This window comes from Sugiyamaella lignohabitans, chromosome A, assembly GCF_001640025.1.
Source record: "Sugiyamaella lignohabitans strain CBS 10342 chromosome A, complete sequence".
Classification (NCBI taxonomy): Eukaryota; Fungi; Ascomycota; class Dipodascomycetes; order Dipodascales; family Trichomonascaceae; genus Sugiyamaella; species Sugiyamaella lignohabitans.
Window position 1 is genome coordinate 5,797,688 of NC_031672.1, and position 20,838 is coordinate 5,818,525.

At 46.7% G+C, this 20,838-nt stretch overlaps 8 protein-coding genes across 8 annotated transcripts; 2 read left to right on the forward strand and 6 right to left on the reverse strand.

The window, feature by feature from the left end:
* Nucleotides 1-1,491, forward strand: ALD5 (aldehyde dehydrogenase (NAD(P)(+)) ALD5; the record flags this gene model as incomplete). Its single annotated transcript, XM_018878830.1, has 1 exon — nt 1-1,491. One exon carries the CDS (start codon nt 1-3, stop codon nt 1,489-1,491), a length of 1,491 nt encoding a protein of 496 aa, XP_018736094.1.
* Nucleotides 1,492-1,710: 219 nt separating this feature from the next.
* AWJ20_1917 (uncharacterized protein) lies at nt 1,711-2,661 on the reverse strand (the record flags this gene model as incomplete). The annotated part of the gene is made up of 1 exon (XM_018878831.1): nt 1,711-2,661. One exon carries the CDS (start codon nt 2,659-2,661, stop codon nt 1,711-1,713), a length of 951 nt encoding a protein of 316 aa, XP_018736095.1.
* Nucleotides 2,662-3,561: 900 nt separating this feature from the next.
* Nucleotides 3,562-4,638, reverse strand: GCS1 (Gcs1p; the record flags this gene model as incomplete). The annotated part of the gene is made up of 1 exon (XM_018878832.1): nt 3,562-4,638. The coding sequence occupies one exon, from the start codon at nt 4,636-4,638 to the stop codon at nt 3,562-3,564; it is 1,077 nt and encodes a 358-aa protein (XP_018736096.1).
* Nucleotides 4,639-5,188: 550 nt separating this feature from the next.
* On the reverse strand, nt 5,189-7,198 carry PSY2 (Psy2p; the record flags this gene model as incomplete). Its single annotated transcript, XM_018878833.1, has 1 exon — nt 5,189-7,198. One exon carries the CDS (start codon nt 7,196-7,198, stop codon nt 5,189-5,191), a length of 2,010 nt encoding a protein of 669 aa, XP_018736097.1.
* A 364-nt stretch (nt 7,199-7,562) lies between these two features.
* Nucleotides 7,563-8,375, reverse strand: PSY2 (Psy2p; the record flags this gene model as incomplete). Its single annotated transcript, XM_018878835.1, has 1 exon — nt 7,563-8,375. The coding sequence occupies one exon, from the start codon at nt 8,373-8,375 to the stop codon at nt 7,563-7,565; it is 813 nt and encodes a 270-aa protein (XP_018736098.1).
* A 3,184-nt stretch (nt 8,376-11,559) lies between these two features.
* SWC3 (Swc3p) lies at nt 11,560-14,370 on the reverse strand (the record flags this gene model as incomplete). The annotated part of the gene is made up of 1 exon (XM_018878836.1): nt 11,560-14,370. One exon carries the CDS (start codon nt 14,368-14,370, stop codon nt 11,560-11,562), a length of 2,811 nt encoding a protein of 936 aa, XP_018736099.1.
* A 355-nt stretch (nt 14,371-14,725) lies between these two features.
* Nucleotides 14,726-17,032, reverse strand: PRD1 (Prd1p; the record flags this gene model as incomplete). Its single annotated transcript, XM_018878837.1, has 1 exon — nt 14,726-17,032. One exon carries the CDS (start codon nt 17,030-17,032, stop codon nt 14,726-14,728), a length of 2,307 nt encoding a protein of 768 aa, XP_018736100.1.
* A 675-nt stretch (nt 17,033-17,707) lies between these two features.
* On the forward strand, nt 17,708-19,210 carry KGD2 (alpha-ketoglutarate dehydrogenase KGD2; the record flags this gene model as incomplete). Its single annotated transcript, XM_018878838.1, has 1 exon — nt 17,708-19,210. The coding sequence occupies one exon, from the start codon at nt 17,708-17,710 to the stop codon at nt 19,208-19,210; it is 1,503 nt and encodes a 500-aa protein (XP_018736101.1).
* Nucleotides 19,211-20,838: the final 1,628 nt, after the last annotated feature.

Consider the following 20,838-nt stretch of genomic DNA (forward strand, 5'->3'; position numbering starts at 1 on the left):
ATGTCGTTACCTTTGGAAGTGAAGCTTACTGCACCTTCAGGCAAGTCGTTTGAACTGCCCACCGGTCTGTTTATCAACAACGAGTTTGTTTATCCTCAAGATAAGACCTCCACGATCACAGTTCTTGACCCTGACACCGGCAAGATAATTACTGATGTTTATGCTGCCAAGGAAGAAGATGTCGACATTGCAGTCAAGGCTGCTAGAGCTGCATATAAAAAGGGCTGGAGACATAATCAAAGTCGTGGGGACTTGCTATACAAGCTTTCAGAGCTCATTACCAAGAATGCTGAGGTATTGGCTACAATTGAGGCATGGGATACTGGTAAATCATACTCGGCCGAGTCTTACGGAAATATTGTTGCTGGTGCCCTGACATACAAATACTATGCTGGTTGGGCCGACAAGCTTGGTGGTAAGACCATTGATGTTGGTGAAAACAAGTTTGCTTATACCCTTCACGAGCCATTGGGTGTTTGTGGACAAATCATTCCTTGGAATTATCCCTTCCTCATGAAGGCATGGAAAATCGGTGCTGCTGTTGCCACTGGTAACACAGTTGTGTTAAAGACTGCTGAAAACACACCGTTGTCGGCTTTGTATTTTGCCAAATTAGTCGTTGAAGCCGGATTTCCCCCTGGTGTTATCAATCTTTTCACTGGTTTGGGTCCTGTTGCCGGTGCTCATTTGGCCAGCCACTTGGATGTCGACAAGATTGCCTTTACTGGATCCACTGTAGTCGGTAAGCAGATCATGAAGTATGCCGCGTCCAATCTTAAAAACATCACTCTCGAGTGTGGAGGCAAGTCTCCTATGATTATTTTTGACGATGCCGACCTTGAAAAGGCTGCAATTCACGCCCACTCGGCATTGATGGGAAACCAGGGCCAGACCTGTACTGCCATGTCGAGATACTATGTACACGAGGCAGTTTACGACAAGTTTGTCGAGCTGTACAAGCAACAAGTGCTCACTAAATCAAAGGTGGGACATCCGTTTGACGAAGATACTTTCCAAGGACCACAAGTGAGTGAAGTGCAACAAAAGCGAGTTCTCGGATACATCGAGTCGGGCAAATCTGAGGGTGCCAAGGTCGTCATTGGAGGCAACGTCCCCAAGAGTCTCAGCAACGGTTTCTTCGTCGAGCCCACCATCTTCTCCGATGTTACTGACGACATGAAAATCATGCGCGAAGAGATCTTTGGCCCTGTCGCTTCGATCACCAAGTTCACCGACGAGCACGATGTCGTCCAACGAGCCAACGACTCCTCCTACGGTCTCGGAGCCTCTATCTTCACCAAAGACCTGCAACGAGCTCACCGCGTGGCCCGAGACCTCGAATCCGGCCAAGTCTGGATTAACAGCGGCAATGACTCGGACTACCGCATCCCCTTCGGAGGCTACAAACAAAGCGGTATCGGCCGTGAACTCGGCGAGTACGGTATCCAAATCTACACCCAGGTCAAGGCCGTACACGTCAACCTCAATTAACCGGGGAGGCAGATGCCTCCGGCGGCTGGGGCTACGCCCCAGACACCGCTGCTCCTCTCGCTACGCTCGAGTCGTTACGTACACGGTCCCAGCCACCTCCTGCGAAGCAGGAGCTACGGGGTCTGGGGCGGAGCCCCAGCCGCCGGAGGCAGTGCCCCCGTTGAATGTGGATAAATATATTTGATGTAATTGTCATTAGACGTCGTCAGGTCATGCATTTTAGTGGTCGGGTCTTCGCCGCCGGAGTAAGTCGAGCTGGGCCCGTTCACGGCGGATCGCTTGGAGGTCGCTGTCGGCCTCTTCTTGTTTGAGAGAGGGGATTTTGGGCGTTTGTTTGCTGCTCCTGCTGTTGGTAGTTCCCGAGGGGCCAGGTCCGCCGCTGGCGACGGCTGCTGCTGATGCATACCCGCTGGAGTACCCGTCGAAATCAAAGTCTGAAAAGAAAAAACGCAGGTGATCGTTCGAGATCCCGCCGCTATGTGAATTGCCGTGATGCCCATCAATGACAGCTGGTCCAGCAGTGCCTTCGGTAGCGTCTCCTTGGTCAGTATCAACCGCTTCTCGCCGTCTTAACCGACTCCGACTGGCGGTTGTAGACCCTGCTGTGGCCGTGCCATTCGCATCGTTATTACTGGTATATCCTGAATGTGCATTGGTCCGCAATGTGCCACTACGACTGGTACTTCCTTTACTACCAGTATTGGTCAGATTGTCTAATGTATTCGAAGATATGTCGAGAAAACTGTTATTGGCCTGCCCTGTTTTGAGCATATCGGCCTGGGCTGCTAATCGCTGACTGAGTTTCTCATGAACTTCTTTGGTACTTGTCCTATACTGCTCTTCTATAAATTGCATTCGCTCTTCATGATCTTTCTTGGCTCGGTCTATAAGGAACTTCTCATACAGATTTAAACTGACAAGTTCCAGATCCCGGGTTTCGTTTAGATCCTCGACCATTTCTAGAAAAGGCTGGTCTTTACCGGCTATCAGCGAGTCAAGCCGAGCCGTCAGTTTCTGTCGCTGGTGATGATATTCCTCCTCCCGGTCGGCATCGAATTGCTCTTTTAACGACTCGTACCGAGATAACATATGACTACGCCTGCGTTTGATGGGGACTACCTGCTGGTCGTCGTAATCATCGGGTGGATTCGAGCCTGCTTTTGGTCTCATGATCGTGTGTTTTATTTTTAATTTTGACTTGTTTTTTTTGACTTGTTTCAGGTCCTGTTGTAACTGATGCAATGTCGCGGCTCACTTGCCAGAGCTTTCTTTTCTCCACTAAACTCTATCTCGTAATTTATCAATCAACTGGTTCTTGTCGTTTTCAACTGAATCTTAGTTGATTACATCCAGTTCATTAACCTGATACCGTAATCAATATCAACTGTGTTGTATATCAAGTAAACTTCAGATCCAAAGTACCGTTTTGTTTGTCTGTCGGCAGAACAAACCAATCAATCACTCGGCCACTAAACTGAACAAAATCGCTTTTGCTAATTCAACAATCCCTGTTAATATTATACAAAAGAACTCCAAAGGTTCCTGGTTTCAACTGCTGCTGTAATAAACACCCGGTATGTTCCCGTTTTCTGTCTCGAGCTGTTTCTTTTGGTCCCGATATGTCGCCAGTCTTACTCCATGCAGTCGCGGCAACGCAGTTACGTAAAGTGTGGAAAAACCCTTTGAGCTCATGAACCTGGACTAACGCCGCATCTATGCACATGTGCGGCCATTTCCTAGCATTGTAACGGCATATGATCGGCAAGCTTAATTTCTTTTTCTCGACCCCTGAGATGGCCGTCTCTGTTCGCCTGTCAAGGGGGCTGCCTCCGACGGCTGGGGCTCTGCCCCAGACCCCGTGGCTCCTCTCGCTGCGCTCGAGTCGGCGCGTGGGGTATCTCCCGTGATTGTGGAGTGAGTTTAGTAGTAAAAGCTGTTGAAAGAGTTGTTCTAAGAGCTGTTTGTATGAGCTCGTTGTAACTGGACATGGGATCCGTAGTGGAGGAGTTATAACCCAAAACAAAACTGTCCTCTTGGACCTAACAACAAAATCTATTGTATTATATGTCATTACCATTTGTCCCATTCCTCGTCCTCCTTGGACTTGATACCCTCGAGCTTGGTTCGTTCGGTTGGCTTAGACAGCCCGAATGCTGGCTCGATGGTGGGTTCTTCTCCCAGACCGTCAAACAACTTTCCATACGATCCATTGGCAGACGATGCGCCATGATGACCATGCTCGTTAGTGAACTGGTTAAACGTCTCAATACCGTATTTACCAGTTTCTTGCATTTTCTGTCCGAATTGAACCATGGCCTTACGGGCATTGGCTCCAACGTCACTTTCAGCAAAATTCCTCATCCCGGGCTTGATATACGACTCGCTGACTTCACCAACTGATTTCGTAACTGCACTGGAAAACAAACTCCATCCTTTTGTCAGTGAGCCTAAAGGATCCTTCTGCAAATCATCGATCGATAGCGAGCCAAGCCCACCTGAACCCGATCCTGATGAAGTTTGTGGCGGTGGCGTGCTACCAAATCCACTGTATTTACCACCTTGTGATGGAGGAAGATTGTCTGGTCGGCCCGAATTCTTAGCTCCTAAGCTGGCAAAATATGATTCGTTGCGCTGTTTTTGAGTGTGCGATTGAGCTGACGAAGGTCGCGATCCGCCAACTGATCCCCCTCCAATAGGTGGTCCTGATGGTGTGCTGGCATTGCCATCGGGTCCTGGAATAAATTTCGGTCGGTCTCGTCGAACATACTCTTTGCCCTCCACTTCGGCTGCTAGAAGCTCCTTATAATCCTCAGCAACTGTTGAATTATACTTTTGCTGAGCTGACATCGAACTATCAAGACCTTCTTTCTCAAAATAGACTCGAGCTCTCTCATTACCGCCCAATTCCATGGACTTCATCTCATCAGGCTTGAACTGGTCCATGGTGACACTACGGACAAACGAGATATGAACTCCTAATCCACGGTGGATACCTGCACACTCTAAACAAATGAATACTCCATATTTGGGAGTGGCCCACTGCGGGTTGGCGGTTCCACAGTCAAAACATTTTCTGTTTTCACCCTGCTTTTGAAGTGCCAAAAGACGTCTTCTGTTATCGGGATCAACCGACCAATCTGCACTCATTATAAGTCGCTCTCTTCGATTACACAGCTGGTTTTCTTCACTCTTAATTTTGTCGATTGTTCCAACTCTAAGTATCAACAGAAACAATCTTGATCCTTTTCTGAATTCTGGCAGACCCGGCGTGATTCACCTCTTTTTTTCTCCTCTTCACTATCGCGTCTGTATCACTCTAAACACGCTCGCTGCCTCGAATTTCAGTGAAGTGGCCGATTCGCACTTCCTAACCCTGAATCTTGTTTTTGCTGCAGGGCCCTCTCCGTGATCGGCCGGAATGCCCCCGGCTGGGGCTTTGCCCCAGACCCCATGGCTCCTTTCGCTAGGCTCGAATCGGGCGTGGGCATCCCATTCATATCTGTATTCATGTGTGATTTTTCTGCTAGGGTGCTCATTGGTTCGCAAATTAAAGTTAGTTTACATCAGACCCCACTTGGCAGCTGCAGCGGCCCCGAAGTTACACAAAAATCCTGCGAGTTGTTGTCAAGAGCGCCAAGAAATAGTCGTCAAGAGGTTCATTAAATAAGTATCAGGTACATAGCAAGCTCGATGAGCATTAATCAGAAGTTACAGCTTTGTCTTTGTCTCGCTTAAACGTGACGGAAAGCTTCTTGCCAGCCGTGGCCAGCGTTCGTCGAAGGTGACCTCCCTTTTTCTTGGGTGGAGTCTGATCTGCTGGATCCGTTGACGTTTCTTCGTCACTTGCATCTATGGACATTGCACCTGAGGCTGGCGTGGGTGTGTTGGTATCCTCGGGAGTGGGTTTAGTGGGTGTAGATGCCGATTCCTCTAGCACAGGACTGGAATTTTCATCAGTGACACGTCGTTTCTGAGCTGCTCTTGGCTCTGATCCGGATGACTGCCGCTTCAGTCGAACTGGTGGAATGGGTGGTGTTGAGATTGTCGAGCTCGTGTCGTATTTGTCGTTATCGTGCTCTATGCTAGCATCAATAGAACCATAATCACCACTGGTCTCATGACTGCTATCTACATTTGCTGATAGCAGTTCTTTCGACCCATTGGTGGACAGAGTGCTATCTTTCTCATCGTCTTCTTCTTCCTCGTAGTCAACTAGTCCAAAAGCCACAGCTGCTGCTACTGCTGCTGCTGAAGATGGAGATTGGCCTGAAGCATGACTGGGGCCATGCGAAATAAATGAAAATCTGCTGTTTGCATCATCGGCAATCGTCGATTCCAGTCGTGAATCTGGTTCAGTCATAGTTGAATCCATTCTTCCTGCTGGAATAGGCGTTTCTAGCTCATCTTGTCGACGTTGTTCTTCGTAGTGGTTAATGATGGACTGAGCAATATCCGATTCCTTGAGCTTGTACAGTTTTGGTTTATAATTTTCTACCATATGACTGATTATCTCTCTAGTCGTAATAGGATGATGTCCAGCATGCTGATTTGAAAGTGAGTCTATCACTGTTAAAAGTTCGAGACATGATGAATGGATAAGGTTGTTTTGGTCGCCGAGTGCTATTAGCACATCAAGTAAACTACCAAGGGCATCGCTAAGACAAATACTGCGAATATAATAAATGTCGTCTGTTAATGTACCTTGTTTTAGACACCTGATGGCAGCCAAACGCACTTGCTTGTGACGTACTCCTATCAATCGCGAGATGCCTGCCCACACGTTATGGCTGATGACAAAATGCCGACATGGTACTCTATGCTGTCGAATGCAAAATGACAATAAGTCGCACAGTTGTTCATAAGACGCTCGTCCTTCAATACTTGACATGGTCTTATTAACTGCCTCCAGCTCTTTAGTTGCCTCTTCAGGTGAACTTGATGATAATCTAGTCAGCTTAGCAAACAGCCTTGGAGCCGATTTCTTATAGAACTGCTCTTCAAACCCGTCTGCACCATATTCCTTATCTTCACCCATTATTGCTAAGGAATTTAACGATGTTGATGATGAAGAGTTGGACGAGTAATTGCCACCGCCTACATCTAACAGAACCTTAAGAGCCTCTGTGGCTTGCGACTTTAATCCCAAATCCTCGTCATTATTTAACAGGTCGATAAATACATTAATCACTTTTTCGTTGTACTTGTTGCTGCCCGTACTATTATGAGGGCTAATCTTCCTCCCATTCAAACTGATCCCACCATTAATTCCATTTTCTTTATTGTTACCGTCATTATCCGTGTCATTATCTTCGTCAATTACCCGTTCACTTGTATACCGCACCAGGTTTGGGTCCTGTTCTATTATGGTCACTATCAGCTCCGACCCCAACACTCGAATCGACAGCAGCTCGTCTTTCAGTGCAAAGTCTATCAGAGCAAACAGCCCGTGCCGGATAAAATTCGCGTACAACAATGCTCGCTGTTGGAGTGGGAAGCTCTTGGCAACTATAGACATTTGGTGCACAAACCTTACTCCGTCCCGTTTCTTTCTGATGGCGCTGTCATCTTCTTTGGCGTCTCCTTTTGCTTGCTTATTAACATCTTCCTCACTCTCATAAAGCTTGAACAGTGCGTTAGTATACCCGTCGTTCTTTTGAATATATTGAATGATCTCGATCTGGTTGAAATATATCAGTGACGTTAACATCGAAAATGTCGGGTCATCCAGCAATCGCGCCAAAACCACATCCTTCAGAAACTGTAGCCAGAATGTCTGCTTGATCTTTTCTCTTATATACGAATCGCCAATTGGAATCACCTCCTTAAATTTACTCTCGTCTGAAAGGTATTCTCGGTGGTTTGCCTTGAGTCGCGGAAAGTCCGGATCATCTGTTTGTTAGCCTGGAGTGTACTTTGGGCGGGTGGGATCATGCCTCCGGCGGCTGGGCTCCTCCCAGACCCGTTTGTGCCAGCTTTGCTGGCTTTCTCGATACACTTACATTCGAGCATTCCAATGACTCCCATGATGTTTTCTTCCTTTAGTAATGTTTCTAGTAGTGAGTTATCATTCATTAGGACTGCGAACTAGTTAGTATTTTGATAACTGAGCGCTGGAACTGGGGACTGCACTTACAGAACATTTTCATTATTCGACATAGATTGTGGAGGTCAGGGAGGCTATGTAGGTCCTCAGCAACTGAAAAAATACGAACCAGCTTGGATATAAAGTCACTGTCGTGGATATATTTAACGATGGCGTCTCTGTTGTATTGAGTGGAAGCCGAGTTATTAAGTGCATCAATGACATCGCCCAGATTAGAAATAGCAGGATCTGGTGGGAATGTCAGTGGCCCCGCAAGGAGCTCGGTCACTGTTTCGTCTGATCCATTATCTATGCTTTTGATGGCAAGCACTGAGATGTCGTGTTCGAAATTATTTTGTACGAAAATTAGAAAATCACACAGAGTAGAACATCCTTTTGCTTCTTGAAAACTAAGACACATTTCGCTATCATTTGGCTCGGACCACACTATTAGCGAATCTTGTTGCTTGTGATAGTGAATATCTCCGAAAACTCGTGTTTTCAGAATGAGTTCATCATGGGAGTTTTCTGCATACACAGTCAAAAATGCTTCATGAGATACAGGAATTTCGTTGGCTTCGAGTGTTGATAGTGACAAGGAGCCAGATGACGCTGTTTCGGACGATGCGGTTATGCCTGATGGAGACAACGTTCTGCTGCGGCCATTGTCGTCGTCGCCCGTGTCAGAGACCTGACTTTGCACTATTTGGCCAATGCAAAAGCCAGTTCCCCGGTCCGTCCAGACATTGTCCACATTCTCATAAATCTTGACCTTCCAAGGAGATGTAGGAATCTCGGTCATTGTCGAGAAGCGAAACTGAATCGCGCACAAACGTGCGTCTACTTATAGATTTACCAGCTTATTGAAGGTCGTGACAATAAAAACAGATGATACAGTACTCGTTAATTTACCTTGGTCTTGTGATACGTGATACTAATTGATTGCGATTAATTGCTCGATCCCAAGACCAGTTTATAAGTTGATCTAACTTGTCACTTGGTTGAGTATTCGATACAGCTCAGTTGATCAGTAGAACACAAGCCAATTACAAGTTACACCAACTCTCACGAAGCAAATTACAGTGAGCTGATTTCACACCCCTTACAAACTGAAAAATGGTGATATTGTCGCTGTTGGCTGTCTTAGCAATCAGTTCTTCGCCAGTACTTGCGCACTTCAAATTCGATAACCCAGTGTTGGTCAAGTAACAGCTTACTAACCACAAGCTCTCAGTGACAAGCAATCAAAGCCACTAGAGTAAACAAAAATACAATACAATACGAGCTGTCAAGTAACAACAGGATCTTGATATTCCAGCCAGCTACTAATCTTCACTTCGTGGGACAACTTCGGTAATAGATCCCGTGATCTTAAACCAACCACCTGGTTCTCAAACACTATTCAATGCGTAATCCCTAGTATTGGATAAGGCTGTTGAGTTGCCAATTCCAGAAAACAGGCTTGTGCTACTGTGTTTAGTTCGTTCTTAGGCACGTACCATACACCAGTTTGAATCCGAAATATGTATGTCAAGCAAACCGCGTCGCTCTTAGCCTGCTGCGAGGGCTGCTGCTGCCAAATGTACCTGCTGCAGAGTTGCATTTCGCCGTGCGATGAACTGCGCCCGCCGCGTCGGTCGGTTCTGCCGAGCAAAAGGGTCTCGACCACACGAGAATGAGCTGGAACCTGGTTTCTAAATTATCTAAATTTTTTATCGTTTTTTTTATTTAGCCTTTATTACTCGATTTTGAATGTTCGATTTTGGTTTTTGCTACTAGTAGTAAACTATTTAGTAAATTTTGCAATCTCTACCCTCTTGAAAAAGCTCCTAATCAATATCTTAGCCAAGAACACCTGCATGACAAGACCAGATGTCGGAATCTTCCATGAAAGTGACTGTTCGACACAAGAAAGAATTATTTTGACAACCGAGATGCATTCTCAAGAGTATAATTACTTGGCATTTGGAAGTTTATATCCTTGGGAACTCGTGTGCTCAAACTGTAAATGTTTGTATGCGCACATTCCAAATATAGCACACTCCGCACAACCGGGAGAATCAGTAGATAAGCTTAACTATCAGTAACATTATGCTTGGCCGATAACTGCTCGAGCATACTGTACATCGCATGATAACTTAAGTTGATCACATGTCAACAGTTTTTAATATTTATATACCGTATCTAAGGCTTTTTGAACTGTTTATTATTCCTTGGCTAGTTTGCTAGCCCAGTAGCTAATTAAGTTTGAATTGAAGTGGTATGCCGGATTGGGATTAAATTAGCAGTACATGATGCAGGGATTGGGAGTAAGAGAAGCAGAGAAGCAAACGGTAGAGCGTTTCTTCTCAAATCTCGATAGCGGTTAGGGCGTTTATAATACTAAACTTCATCTACAGTACGATTAGTAGGTAGGAGAGGAGATCAGTAAATAAACATACTATATTCAAGACTTAGTTCAATTCTTAGTTCAATATTAATTCAACTCCTGTTCAATTATTAGGTCAATCCTGGTTCAGCTGTTGGTTCAATTCTTGATTCAATATTAATCCAACTCCTGTTCAATCATCAGGTTTGTTCCACTTGTTACATTTGGTTTCATCTTAGTCTTGCAACGTCGTGTCCTTGATGAGCTCAATGGAAGATGAGTTTGAAAAATCCTTAGAAGAAGCCTTTCTTAGTGCCAATAAATCTAAACAGGACTCGAGGACTGTGCGAGAGCTAGAAAAGGCTAAAGCAGCAGCCGAAGAAGAGGCTCTCGCTGCTCGTAAATCAAAGTTCAAGCCAATTGGACATAAACTTGCAAATGAGTCCAAGAAGGAAACAATACTGAAAATAGAGAGTGATGGACAAGCTGGTACTGTTAAAGTGAAATACGTTCGAGGGCCAGATGGAAAGCTGAAAAAGAAAGTAAAACGTGCTAAACCAAAGGCAGAACAATTTGCCATGGAGAATGCAACCGCTGAACCACAATTGATATCGAAAAAGCCTAGTGAAGAGTCTGGAAAGAACGGAGGGCCTGACATAACTTCGACCACCAAACAAGAGCCAGCTACGTTAATAGATACCGACACGACAGCTGTCCCGAAGAATGTGGAGGTTCCACCATCTATAGATACAGAGCTCAAATTGTCGAAATCTGACAATTTGAAAGAGACAATTTCACAGAACAAAAAAGATGATGTTCAAAACAGTTCCAAAATACAATTAGAAAATATCGAGAAAGAAGATTCCACGAAGTCGCCAATTATATCGAATCCAATATTGACTTCTACAAGACCAGAACACGAGCCAGAGTCACTATTCTCAGATGACGACTCTTCTGATTATAACCCATTTGACGATGGCCCACAATGCCAGGGAGGCACTCACCAGACAGAATATAATGATGGAGACGATAAGCAAAAGGACTATTTCAAGGGCCTTCGACTAGGTGCAACCACCTCAACTGGTTCTGAAGTACCGTCCACAGGCTCTATAGACCAGGGTATTCTTGGTGCCCTCAAGGCTGTCTCTGAGAAAAAAACTGCCCAACTTTCGCAGTCTCCAGCTGCTGGTACATTTGGAGGTGTCCTAGCCGGACACAATTCTGCTACAGACAACTATGATTCATATGACGTTGATCTGGATATGGGAGGAGAAGGCAAGTGGGACGATGGAGATGACTCTGATGACCCTCAAGATCGCAAAAAGCGGCGCCGTCGACGCTAAGAATTTCCACGCTTTTTATTCTAGAAGAGCGAGTTTCTATAAGGTATTATGTATTATGTTAAAATCGACGGACTGATAGACCGTAACTATCTGTTTTTTCAGTATTATCTTGCTTTTCGCATAAGTCTTCACCCTAAACCCTAGACGTTCAGTCCTTTGGTCAACCATCAGACTCATAGAGTTCTGACGAGCATACCTCAAAATCATGTAATGACTGATGACAAATAAATATGTTAAATTATCTAATATACTGTTGTATGATTGTTCGAGTTTCATTAATCATGCCCCACGGGAGTGTCCTGGTTCTTCAAAGAGTCAGATGTATCGTTACTACTTGATTTCTCTAAATCACCATTGTCACCGTTGGTGGTCTCTTTCTTGTCGTCTTCCTCCTTGCTATCTAACTTTTCTACCTTCTCTTTGTCATTCTCAGCAAGCTCTTTCTTCTCGACTTCTCCCTCCTTACTTTCAATATCTTCCTGCGGTTCCTTATCATCGATATCCATCTTATCAATATTTTCTTTCTTGACCACATAATCTTTATTACCAGTATTATGGTCTTTTCCATCGCCCCCTTCTTTCTTTTCCTTTCCATCTTCACCTTCTTCGCCTTTCTTTTCCTCTCCGACTTCACCTTCTTTGGCTTTCTTTGCCTCGCTATCTTCACCTTCTTTGGTTTTACTTTCCTCCCCATCTTCACCTTCTTTAGTTCTACTTTCCACCCCATCTTCGCCTTCTTTCTTAACTGGTGCTTTCCTTGGCCTTTTAGGTGTATTCTCACCATCTACTTCACCTTCCTCCCTCCTTCTCCGGGGCTTGTATTGTCTACGAGGAGCAATTACAGCGCCCTCTGGAAGTTTGGGTCCCTCATCTAATGTGTCAATTAAGTCGATGTCAGTACTATCAATCTGATACCAAACGGAAAAGTCTTTAGTGCGAACACCTTTTTTCAAGATCTCCTCCATTCGTTGTACCACTTTCTTTTGCCTGTTAACTCCCTTCTCGACAATTTGAAGAGATCGAGGAGGAATGTTTCTCATTGCAATTGTTAGAGGAGTGAAATAAATTATTGGTTCGGCTGTAGGAGGGAGAGGTGCTCGTTCTGATTCACGTTTCTTCGATTTCGATGATCGCTTGCTAGAATTGTTGGCAACTTCGGGCTTTACCTCAGGTACCACCTCCTTGGTAGCTAGAAATGAAAGCAAAATCTCACCATTTGGCAACACCTCCATAATTGAGTCCTTTGGAAGAACATACCTATCAGCTGGATTATCCTTGAACTCAAATACAATGATAATATGTTTGAGGGTTCGTTTCAGAGTATAGTTGTTGCGGACTTTCTTGTTGGGATCGGCTGCTTTTGGTGTTCTGGGAGCTTTAGGCTGTTTGGGTGGTTTGGGGGCTTTTGGTGGCTTGGGCGGTTTAGGAGGTTTAGGAGGCCTGACCTGTTGCCTCATTGCTTGATAGTTATACTGTCTTGCTAACAGTTCTTCAGGCATTGGCATACTTCTTGCACGGTTGATATACACTTGAAATGAAGCAATTTGGGCTGGGGCGGCACTGCCAGAGGCAACAATTTTCATCAAATCGTTCAAATACGGGTCCCTGGCGGCAATATACTGAAGTTTAAGAATTGTTGCTTGGTTATTAGGACTGGTTATGGGTTCAGGAGCGGCAGGAGGTGGTCTTGGAACGATTTGTTGCCGTGGTGGTTGGCCAGGTTGCAATGGAGGACCAGGAGCAAGCGGTCTCTGCACAGCAGGTGCACCAGCTGAACCAGGCTGTCCAGGTATCGTCGGTCTTGCTCCAGGTACGGAAGCTGCAGAGACGGGGGAAGCAGAAGGAGCAGCTGCTGGATTTATAGCCTGTCTTTGGGGTTGGATTTGAGATACCGGAGTAGGCTGGTTTCCAGTAGTCGTCTGAGGTCTTACAGGAGTAGGAACTGGTGGTTGGGTAGTATTAGTAGTAGGAGTGGATGTTGCTGACGGTGTTGAGGATGAAGAAGAAGATGAAGTGGTGTCAGCTTGGTGAGTTGTGGGTACTACAGGGTGACTTGCTACTGGGGGTAAAGGCTGTCCAGTAGCTACTTGAGGAGTCACAGTAAGTACTGGTGTTCTAATAGGGGTCACATGTGTCGCACTGGGTGGGCCAGGAGCTGTAGTTACTGGTGGTTGAGCTACAGGAACTTGCGCAATAGGGGCCGTTTGTTGAGCCACGTTTGGAGAAGGCTGTACAGGAGCAGTTGGAACAACTCGTGCAGGAGGAGCACCAGTAGTATTTAAGCCTGGATTATTTACAGTAGGTGGGTTAGAGCTTGAAGTGTTCACTAGAGGAGGTGCTGGAACTGGCCCAGTTGTAACTACGCTTGGGTTTGGGGTAGGAGCCGAGACAGGAGCTGGACCTGGAGCTGGAGCTGGAGAGTTGATTGGAGCTCCAGCTTGACCAGCGACTGGAACAGGTCTTGGTCCTGCTATATTTGAGGCTCCTGGAGGGCCTGCAGCAGCCGGGTTCATTGGACTGGCTGTATTAGGCACATTAGGAGCTCCAGGAGGACCAGCTCCAGGTATAGGCTCCTCTTCTTCTTCACTATCGTCTTCAGGATTCTCATCCTTGACAACAAACAACCTGACATCGAATATATGTGGACCCATGATCATGTTGCATTCGCAGAGTTTGTTCATCTTTTCTCTTACAGCCGAATCACCAGTTGGCAATTTACGACCTCGTGGTGGTCTAGTCCAAAACTTCTTAAACATACCACCCAAAAGCCAGCTGTTTCGCGACTTTTCAATCGAATACGACAATGACTGACATTCTTCAAGAGGCAGAGGATGCTCTAGAGCCGAGTAATCAGGTAATGATTCAGACACTGGTGTACCATCCACGACTGTATATGGATACTTTTGTTTGGGAGTTTCTGCGGTGGGTGTTGCCACCTTCCTTCCAGATGGTGGTGCGGATTTTTTTTCATTTTTCTTGACTGGAGTAGAAGAGGGTTCGGTCTTGACTAACGGAGATTCTTCTCGCTCGTGTTGTTGGAGACTTTGAATCCGCCGCGAACTTCGTCGGGGAGCAGGAGATTCCATATTAAAAATACATAAACCCTGATCAAACCTTTCAAATCCCCTATAAAATTACCATTCTAGAGATGATACAATTGATATTCACAGTCTGCTATGGCGTAGTTTCTCGGTGTACAGTAGATTCACAGGCAGATCGCGAAGTTATAACATGCAAACAAACAATGCGGCGCGTGAGGCGCCAGTCCCTGCTTGAAGCACGAAGTTCTCTTGCGCCATTTCCCATGAATAAAAAGATATCCATTTAAAAATCGAGAATCTCTCCTGCGAAGCAGGAGCTACGGGGTCTGGGGCAGAGCCCCAGCCGCCGGAGGCATGTCCCCAAGCAAAAAATGAAGGAAAATAGACAATTCTTAAATAACTAAGCAACGATGCCGAGCTCATGGAGGAATGCGTCGTTATTAGGCTTGCGGCCCAAGAAGTCTTCAAGAAGAAGAGTTTGATCGACAGAACCGCCACGACCAATAACTTTGTCGCGATACTCGGCACCGACAGTGGGACTCATAGGGTCAGCCTTAAACTTGGAGTGGTACATGTCACAAGCAAACACCTCAGACCACATGTATCCGTAGTAGCCAGAGTCGTAACCACCCATGATGTGGCCAAAAGTAGAATATCCATAAGTAAACTCACCACCCTGGCTGAGACCAATGACCTTTTCCTTGACTTCGTTCCAGAGCTTGGCAATATCAACGTCGCCATCAGTTGATGTGTGTAGACTAAGGTCGAAAATGCCGAACGACAGTTGACGAAGAGTAGCAATGGCTCCATTAACATGTTTAGAACGAATAAGCGAGTCAATAAGCTCGTCGTCAAGTTTCTTGCTGGGATCTGTGTAGTGGCCAGACAATTGCTTGAGCTGATCCTTGTTCCAGGTCCAGAATTCAAGCATTTGTGAAGGAGCCTCGACAAAGTCCCAGTCTACCGATGTACCGCTGAAACGAGCGTACTTGGCATCTCCTACAAGATCGTGAAGTCCGTGACCAAGTTCATGGAAAAATGTAGTAACCTCCGAGTGCTTGAGCAGCGATGGTTTGGTCTCAGTAGGTTTGGAGAAATTACACACAAGGGCTGTCGAGGGATAGTTAACAGAGCCATCGGGATAGTGGAATCGCTTTGTTAATGAGAAATTGGCAGCATGTCCATACTTATTGTCTCTAGGGTGCATATCAAGGTAAAGATAACCAACAAATTGGTTGGTGTCCTTTCTCCACACCGCGAAAAGATGCACATCCTCGTGCCATAATAACGACGAGTCGACCTTGGTAGGAACAAACTCAAGATCGAACAGAACTGAAAATATATCGAGCATGCCATCGATGGTTTGATTGAGTGGGAAATACTCGGAAATCTTTTCATCGTCGACTTGGTATTTCCGTTCAAGTAGGAGGTTGTTGTAGTATGAGTGGTCCCAACTGTAAAGCTGATCATGAGGGCCCTCACTCGACTTGGCAACACCAGGCTCACTACGGTGTTCATTCTTAAGAGCAATGAGATTATCAACCTCCTCTTTACCCTTGGCAGAAGCTCTATTTCGCAAGTCTTGTAAGAAAGAGTTGACAATCTCAGGCGACTTGGCCATTCGCTCTTCCAAAACAAACTCAGAGTGGTTCTTGTATCCTAGTAACTTAGCAGCTTGAGCACGCAATGTGATGGCCTTCTTCACCAGCTCCTTGTTATCAAGAACACGGTTCTCATACCCGATATAAGCGGTCTTTCTCGTAGCATCGTTTTCAGCATACTTCATAAGAGGAAGATAGTCTGGGTACTTGAAAGTAACTTTGTACTTTCCAGAATCCTCCTGGAACTGATATCTTTCAAGAATAGACTCTGGAACTCCCTTCAACTCTTCTTTGGTGAACAGGAGGAATCCAGTTTCTTCAGCGAGTTGTTTAGAGAACTTGATAGAATTGCTAGACAACTCTTTACGAAGCTCACTGACCTTGTCTCTGGTCTCCTTATCCAGAGCAAGACCGTTTCTTCTGAATTTGGTTTCCAGTTTCTCCACCAATCGAATCGACTCGGGATCAAGAGTCTTTGTCAATTGTGGCAGATCATCATAGACTTTCTTAATAGACTTGTAAACGTCTTCACGACTGCCAGCCTCAATTGTATAATTTTCGATTTTCTCTTCAGCATCGGCACTAGCTTCACGCAAAGCCTTGTCAGCAGAAACATGGTGATAGAATCCCAAGATGCACTGTTCATTAATAATATCGTTTTCATTCAAAGCATACTTGAGAATGACATTTTCGAAAGTAGGATTCTCTTCAGCAGCAATTTCATCCTCGATTTTCTTGCTTCTCGCCAAAAGAGCCTCCTGTCTCTCTTTAATTTCGTCAGCAGTGATCTCCCAACGAAGAGGAGCAACTGGAGGTTGCCTTGAAGCAGACTTGACAGTACCACTAGCAGCAGCAGACATTGTATTAATATTTCTAGTGATAGTACCAGATGGTCCTGTGTAATAATAAGGAGTAGTAGAAAGGTTACGCACGAATCGATCCCTAGTAGCCGATGGAGACGACCGAGCAGTCAAGATCTGATGTTGACGATAGTATTGTTTCTGGTGAAAATAATAGCCGCTACCCAACCAATTGGCGCTAGCAGACCGCTCTTTTAATGAGAAACTTCGAATATTAGCTCTCAACAAAGCGCGTGGGGTTTTCATTAAAACAAAAGGAAATTGTCCCTGACGACCAGCCGATATTTATACTAATTCCAATCGATCACCCCAGTGCCGTACCCTCTAAAGCCATGCCACACCACGAACCTAAAATCGGGATCAGCCGTCCCTTGCGGCATATGCACCAGGGATCAATTCAGGATCCCCATTTCCAGCGGGTGATGACTGACACACTCGGGGATTTACAACCCTGGTGAGGGAGGTTAATTTCGGGCTGGGGTGTGCCTCCGGCGGCTGGGGCTCTGCCCCAGACCCCGTGGCTCCTCTCGCTTCGCTCGAGTCGTTTGCGTCGGCGGTCCCAGCAATCTCCTGCGAAGCAGGAGCTACGGGGTCTGGGGCAGAGCCCCAGCCGCCGGAGGCAGAACCACCCCCTGAGGAGTAAAACTGTCACCCCTGGAATCGCCCCGTGAAGAGCCCGGAGATACCCCGGTTGTTTGGTTTTATGCGCCCCGCATGTTTTGTCGCGGCTACTAGTACCCCACACTGGGCTGCAGGTCCTTCGAAAGCCGACGTTAGCCGGTCATGTGGGGCATGATTATTTCGTATTTCGGAAGTATTTAAAAACACCAGCTTCCCCGAGAGTGCCAGTTGGTGAAGAAATTTGTCAGCTCGCGTCGTTGAATCCGTTTCTCAGTGATATAAAGAGCAGAAAGACCAAGTATGTGGTGTCGTAGAGCAGTGACATCGATTCCGAAGGCGCGGTCCAGATTCATCAAATCTCGTCTTCGGGACTGCTACTCCAGTAACCGCTTCTTTTCTAGTTATAATGGTTTATACGCGGTGAGGCCGTTTATGCTAGCAGATATTGGCGAGGGTATCAAGGAATGTGAAGTTATTCAATGGTTTGTCGAGCCAGGTGCTACGATTGAAGAGTTTGATCCCATTTGTGAGGTCCAGTCTGACAAAGCTTCAGTGGAGATCACTTCGCGATTCAGTGGGGTCATCAAACAGTTACACTACGAGGTTGGTGAAATGGCGCTTGTCGGAAAACCATTAATCGATATTGATGTGGTTGATGGTGACGAACCAGCTGTTGCTGCTGCTGCCTCTACTCCCACCTCAAGTGCTTCAAGTGCCAATTCTGCTCCTGCATCCACTGGTACTACTGGTGCTGATACAATAAACCCAAGTTCAGGGTTTAGCACATCAGCACCAACTAGTAACTCACCTCAAGTAAATACCTCGTCAGGAAACTCAGCAGCGCCTGCATTTGTGCCCTTTGATCCTAGTTTAGCTACAGAGACGTTGGCTACACCTGCTGTTCGAAGAATCTGCCGAGAACTGGGCTTTTCAGTCAGCGATATAAAAGGATCAGGAAAAGATGGTCGAGTATTAAAAGAGGATGTGTTAAACCATTCGAAGACTTCTGTTCAATCAGGACAACAGCAACAACAAACTCAAGAAGGTGCTACTGCCTCAGCTATTCCAAGCAGTATTACTAATACAACTTTACACCCACTGACACCTATTCAAAAGCAAATGTTCAAGACCATGACCAACTCACTTACTATCCCACACTTTTTATACACCGATGAAGTCGAGATCGACCGTCTCAGTGCACTTCGTAAGAGTATCAACGAGGATTTGATTAAACACCCCACCACACCTATCAAACTCTCATTCATGCCTTTTTTCATTAAAGCACTTTCTCTAGCACTAACAGAATACCCTATTTTGAACGCACAAGTGGTCATTGACGAAAAAACGTCGCAGCCAGCGTTGCTGTACAGAGAATCCCACAACATCGGAGTGGCTATGGACACTCCTAGCGGTCTCATTGTCCCCAACATCAAAAACGTCAATAACCTCTCCATCATACAAATTGGCCAAGAGCTGACTCGATTACAGCAGCTTGGGGCCAGCGGCAAACTGACGTCTGCCGATATCAAAGACGGTACCATCACGCTCTCCAACATTGGCACTGTAGGTGGAACCTATGTCGCACCTGTCATTGTCGGCAGCGAGGTTGCAATTGGAGGACTTGGCAAGTCACACGTAGTTCCACGCTACGACGCAAAACAAAACCTGGTGCCACGGACCATCATCAACTCGAGCTGGAGCGGGGACCACCGGGTCATCGACGGAGTCACCATGGCTCGCATGGTGGCCCGCTGGAAAGCGTACGTCGAGCATCCCGAGAAAATGCTCGTGTCTCTAAAATAATAGAATCCGGATATACAACCTTCTGGCCTGCCTCCGGCGGCTGGGGCGCTGCCCCAGACCCCGTTGTGCTCGCTTCGCGAGCATGGATCGGCAGGGTCCTGGACCCTGAGACCGGGTCCAACCCACTAAATTCTCCACCAAGACCTGATCCCGCACAATCCCCTGCTTTGCCCCGTCCCCCACGCCCGACTCGAGCGCAGCGAGAGGAGCCACGGGGTCTGGGGCAGAGCCCCAGCCGCCGGAGGCACGACCGTCCCTGGGTTAGGTCTCGACCCCTATAAGCGAATATTTCACCGATGGAAGTGGTAATGTAAGGCGGGAAAACCCCGAGTTGTGGAGTGGTTTGGGCCAATCATACGACCAGGGAAGTGAATTTTTGGTGAAGTTGAGATTGACGAGATAGTCCCGACCTCAACCGAGACCTGAGCAGCAGCAGTCACCCAGACCCGCAACCAAACACAGTAGAAACCATGTCTACCGAAGCCAAGCCCCAAACTGCGATTGCCAAGAGATCCGAGAATCTCCTCAACGACAAGGTAAGTACGGATTTGCCGTTTTTGAAGGAGTTGGAGGGGACAGTTCGAGCAGCAACAACAGCAACATGAAATATAGCGACAACGGAGATATGAATCGCGATTCGGCGATTTCACGGGCCATTGGCCGCGGTTATTAGAAGACAATGAACTAACAAAAGTTCTAGTGGGATGTTGTCATCTCAAACACACTGATCAAGACCGGACTCGGATTCGGATTCGGCGTGGTCGCGTCGGTCCTGCTATTCAAGCGCCGAAGCTTCCCCGTCTGGCTGGGCATTGGATTCGGTGCCGGCCGTGGCTACGCCGAGGGCGACGCCATTTTCAGAGACACCAACGCCGGGGTGCGAAAAGTCAAGGCATAGACCACTAAAAACGTTGCATCTATATATACTGATTGATTGACCCGATAGAATTACGTGGCCCGGTGCTGCCTCCGGCGACTGGGGCTCTGCCCCAGACCCCGTGGCTCCTGCTTCGCAGGAGATGGCTGTGACCGTCGAGATAACGACTCGAGCGCAGCGAGAGGAGCAGGCGGGGTCTGGGGCGCAGCCCCAGCCGCCGGAGGCATGTGTGAAGCCCCCAGATCACTGGTTTGTGAAGTATCGGCCGTTGACGGTTCGAGAGAAGATGTCGAACCCGTTCTGACTGCCGTTGTAGAGATTGAACCCGTGGGAGAGCAGCCAGTCGACCTCGCGGTCGGGCAGTTTTCGGTACAGGTAGATGGTTTTGATACCGGTTTGTTGTGCCAGTGCTTCGATGTTGTAGTTCTTGTGTTCATCTCGTTCGAACGAGGCAAATGAAACGACTCGTAGTCGGCGGCAGTAGTTGTTGACCATATTCACGAGCCAGTAAACAGGGGCGGCGAACCACAGGATCGCCAGCTCTTCGAGGTTCGGACACCGTTTACAAAGTCTGGTCATTCGTTTCTCATCTTTAAGGTCCGAGTACGGTTTCAAATATAGACGTCGTAGATTGTGCGAGATCCCGTAGTAGTCTAGTGTATGGATACATCCCAGTCCCTCGAAATAAAACGCTTCCACATGAGATAGTGGAACGGGCTGACTCGTGTGATGTAAATATATGCTGTATGCT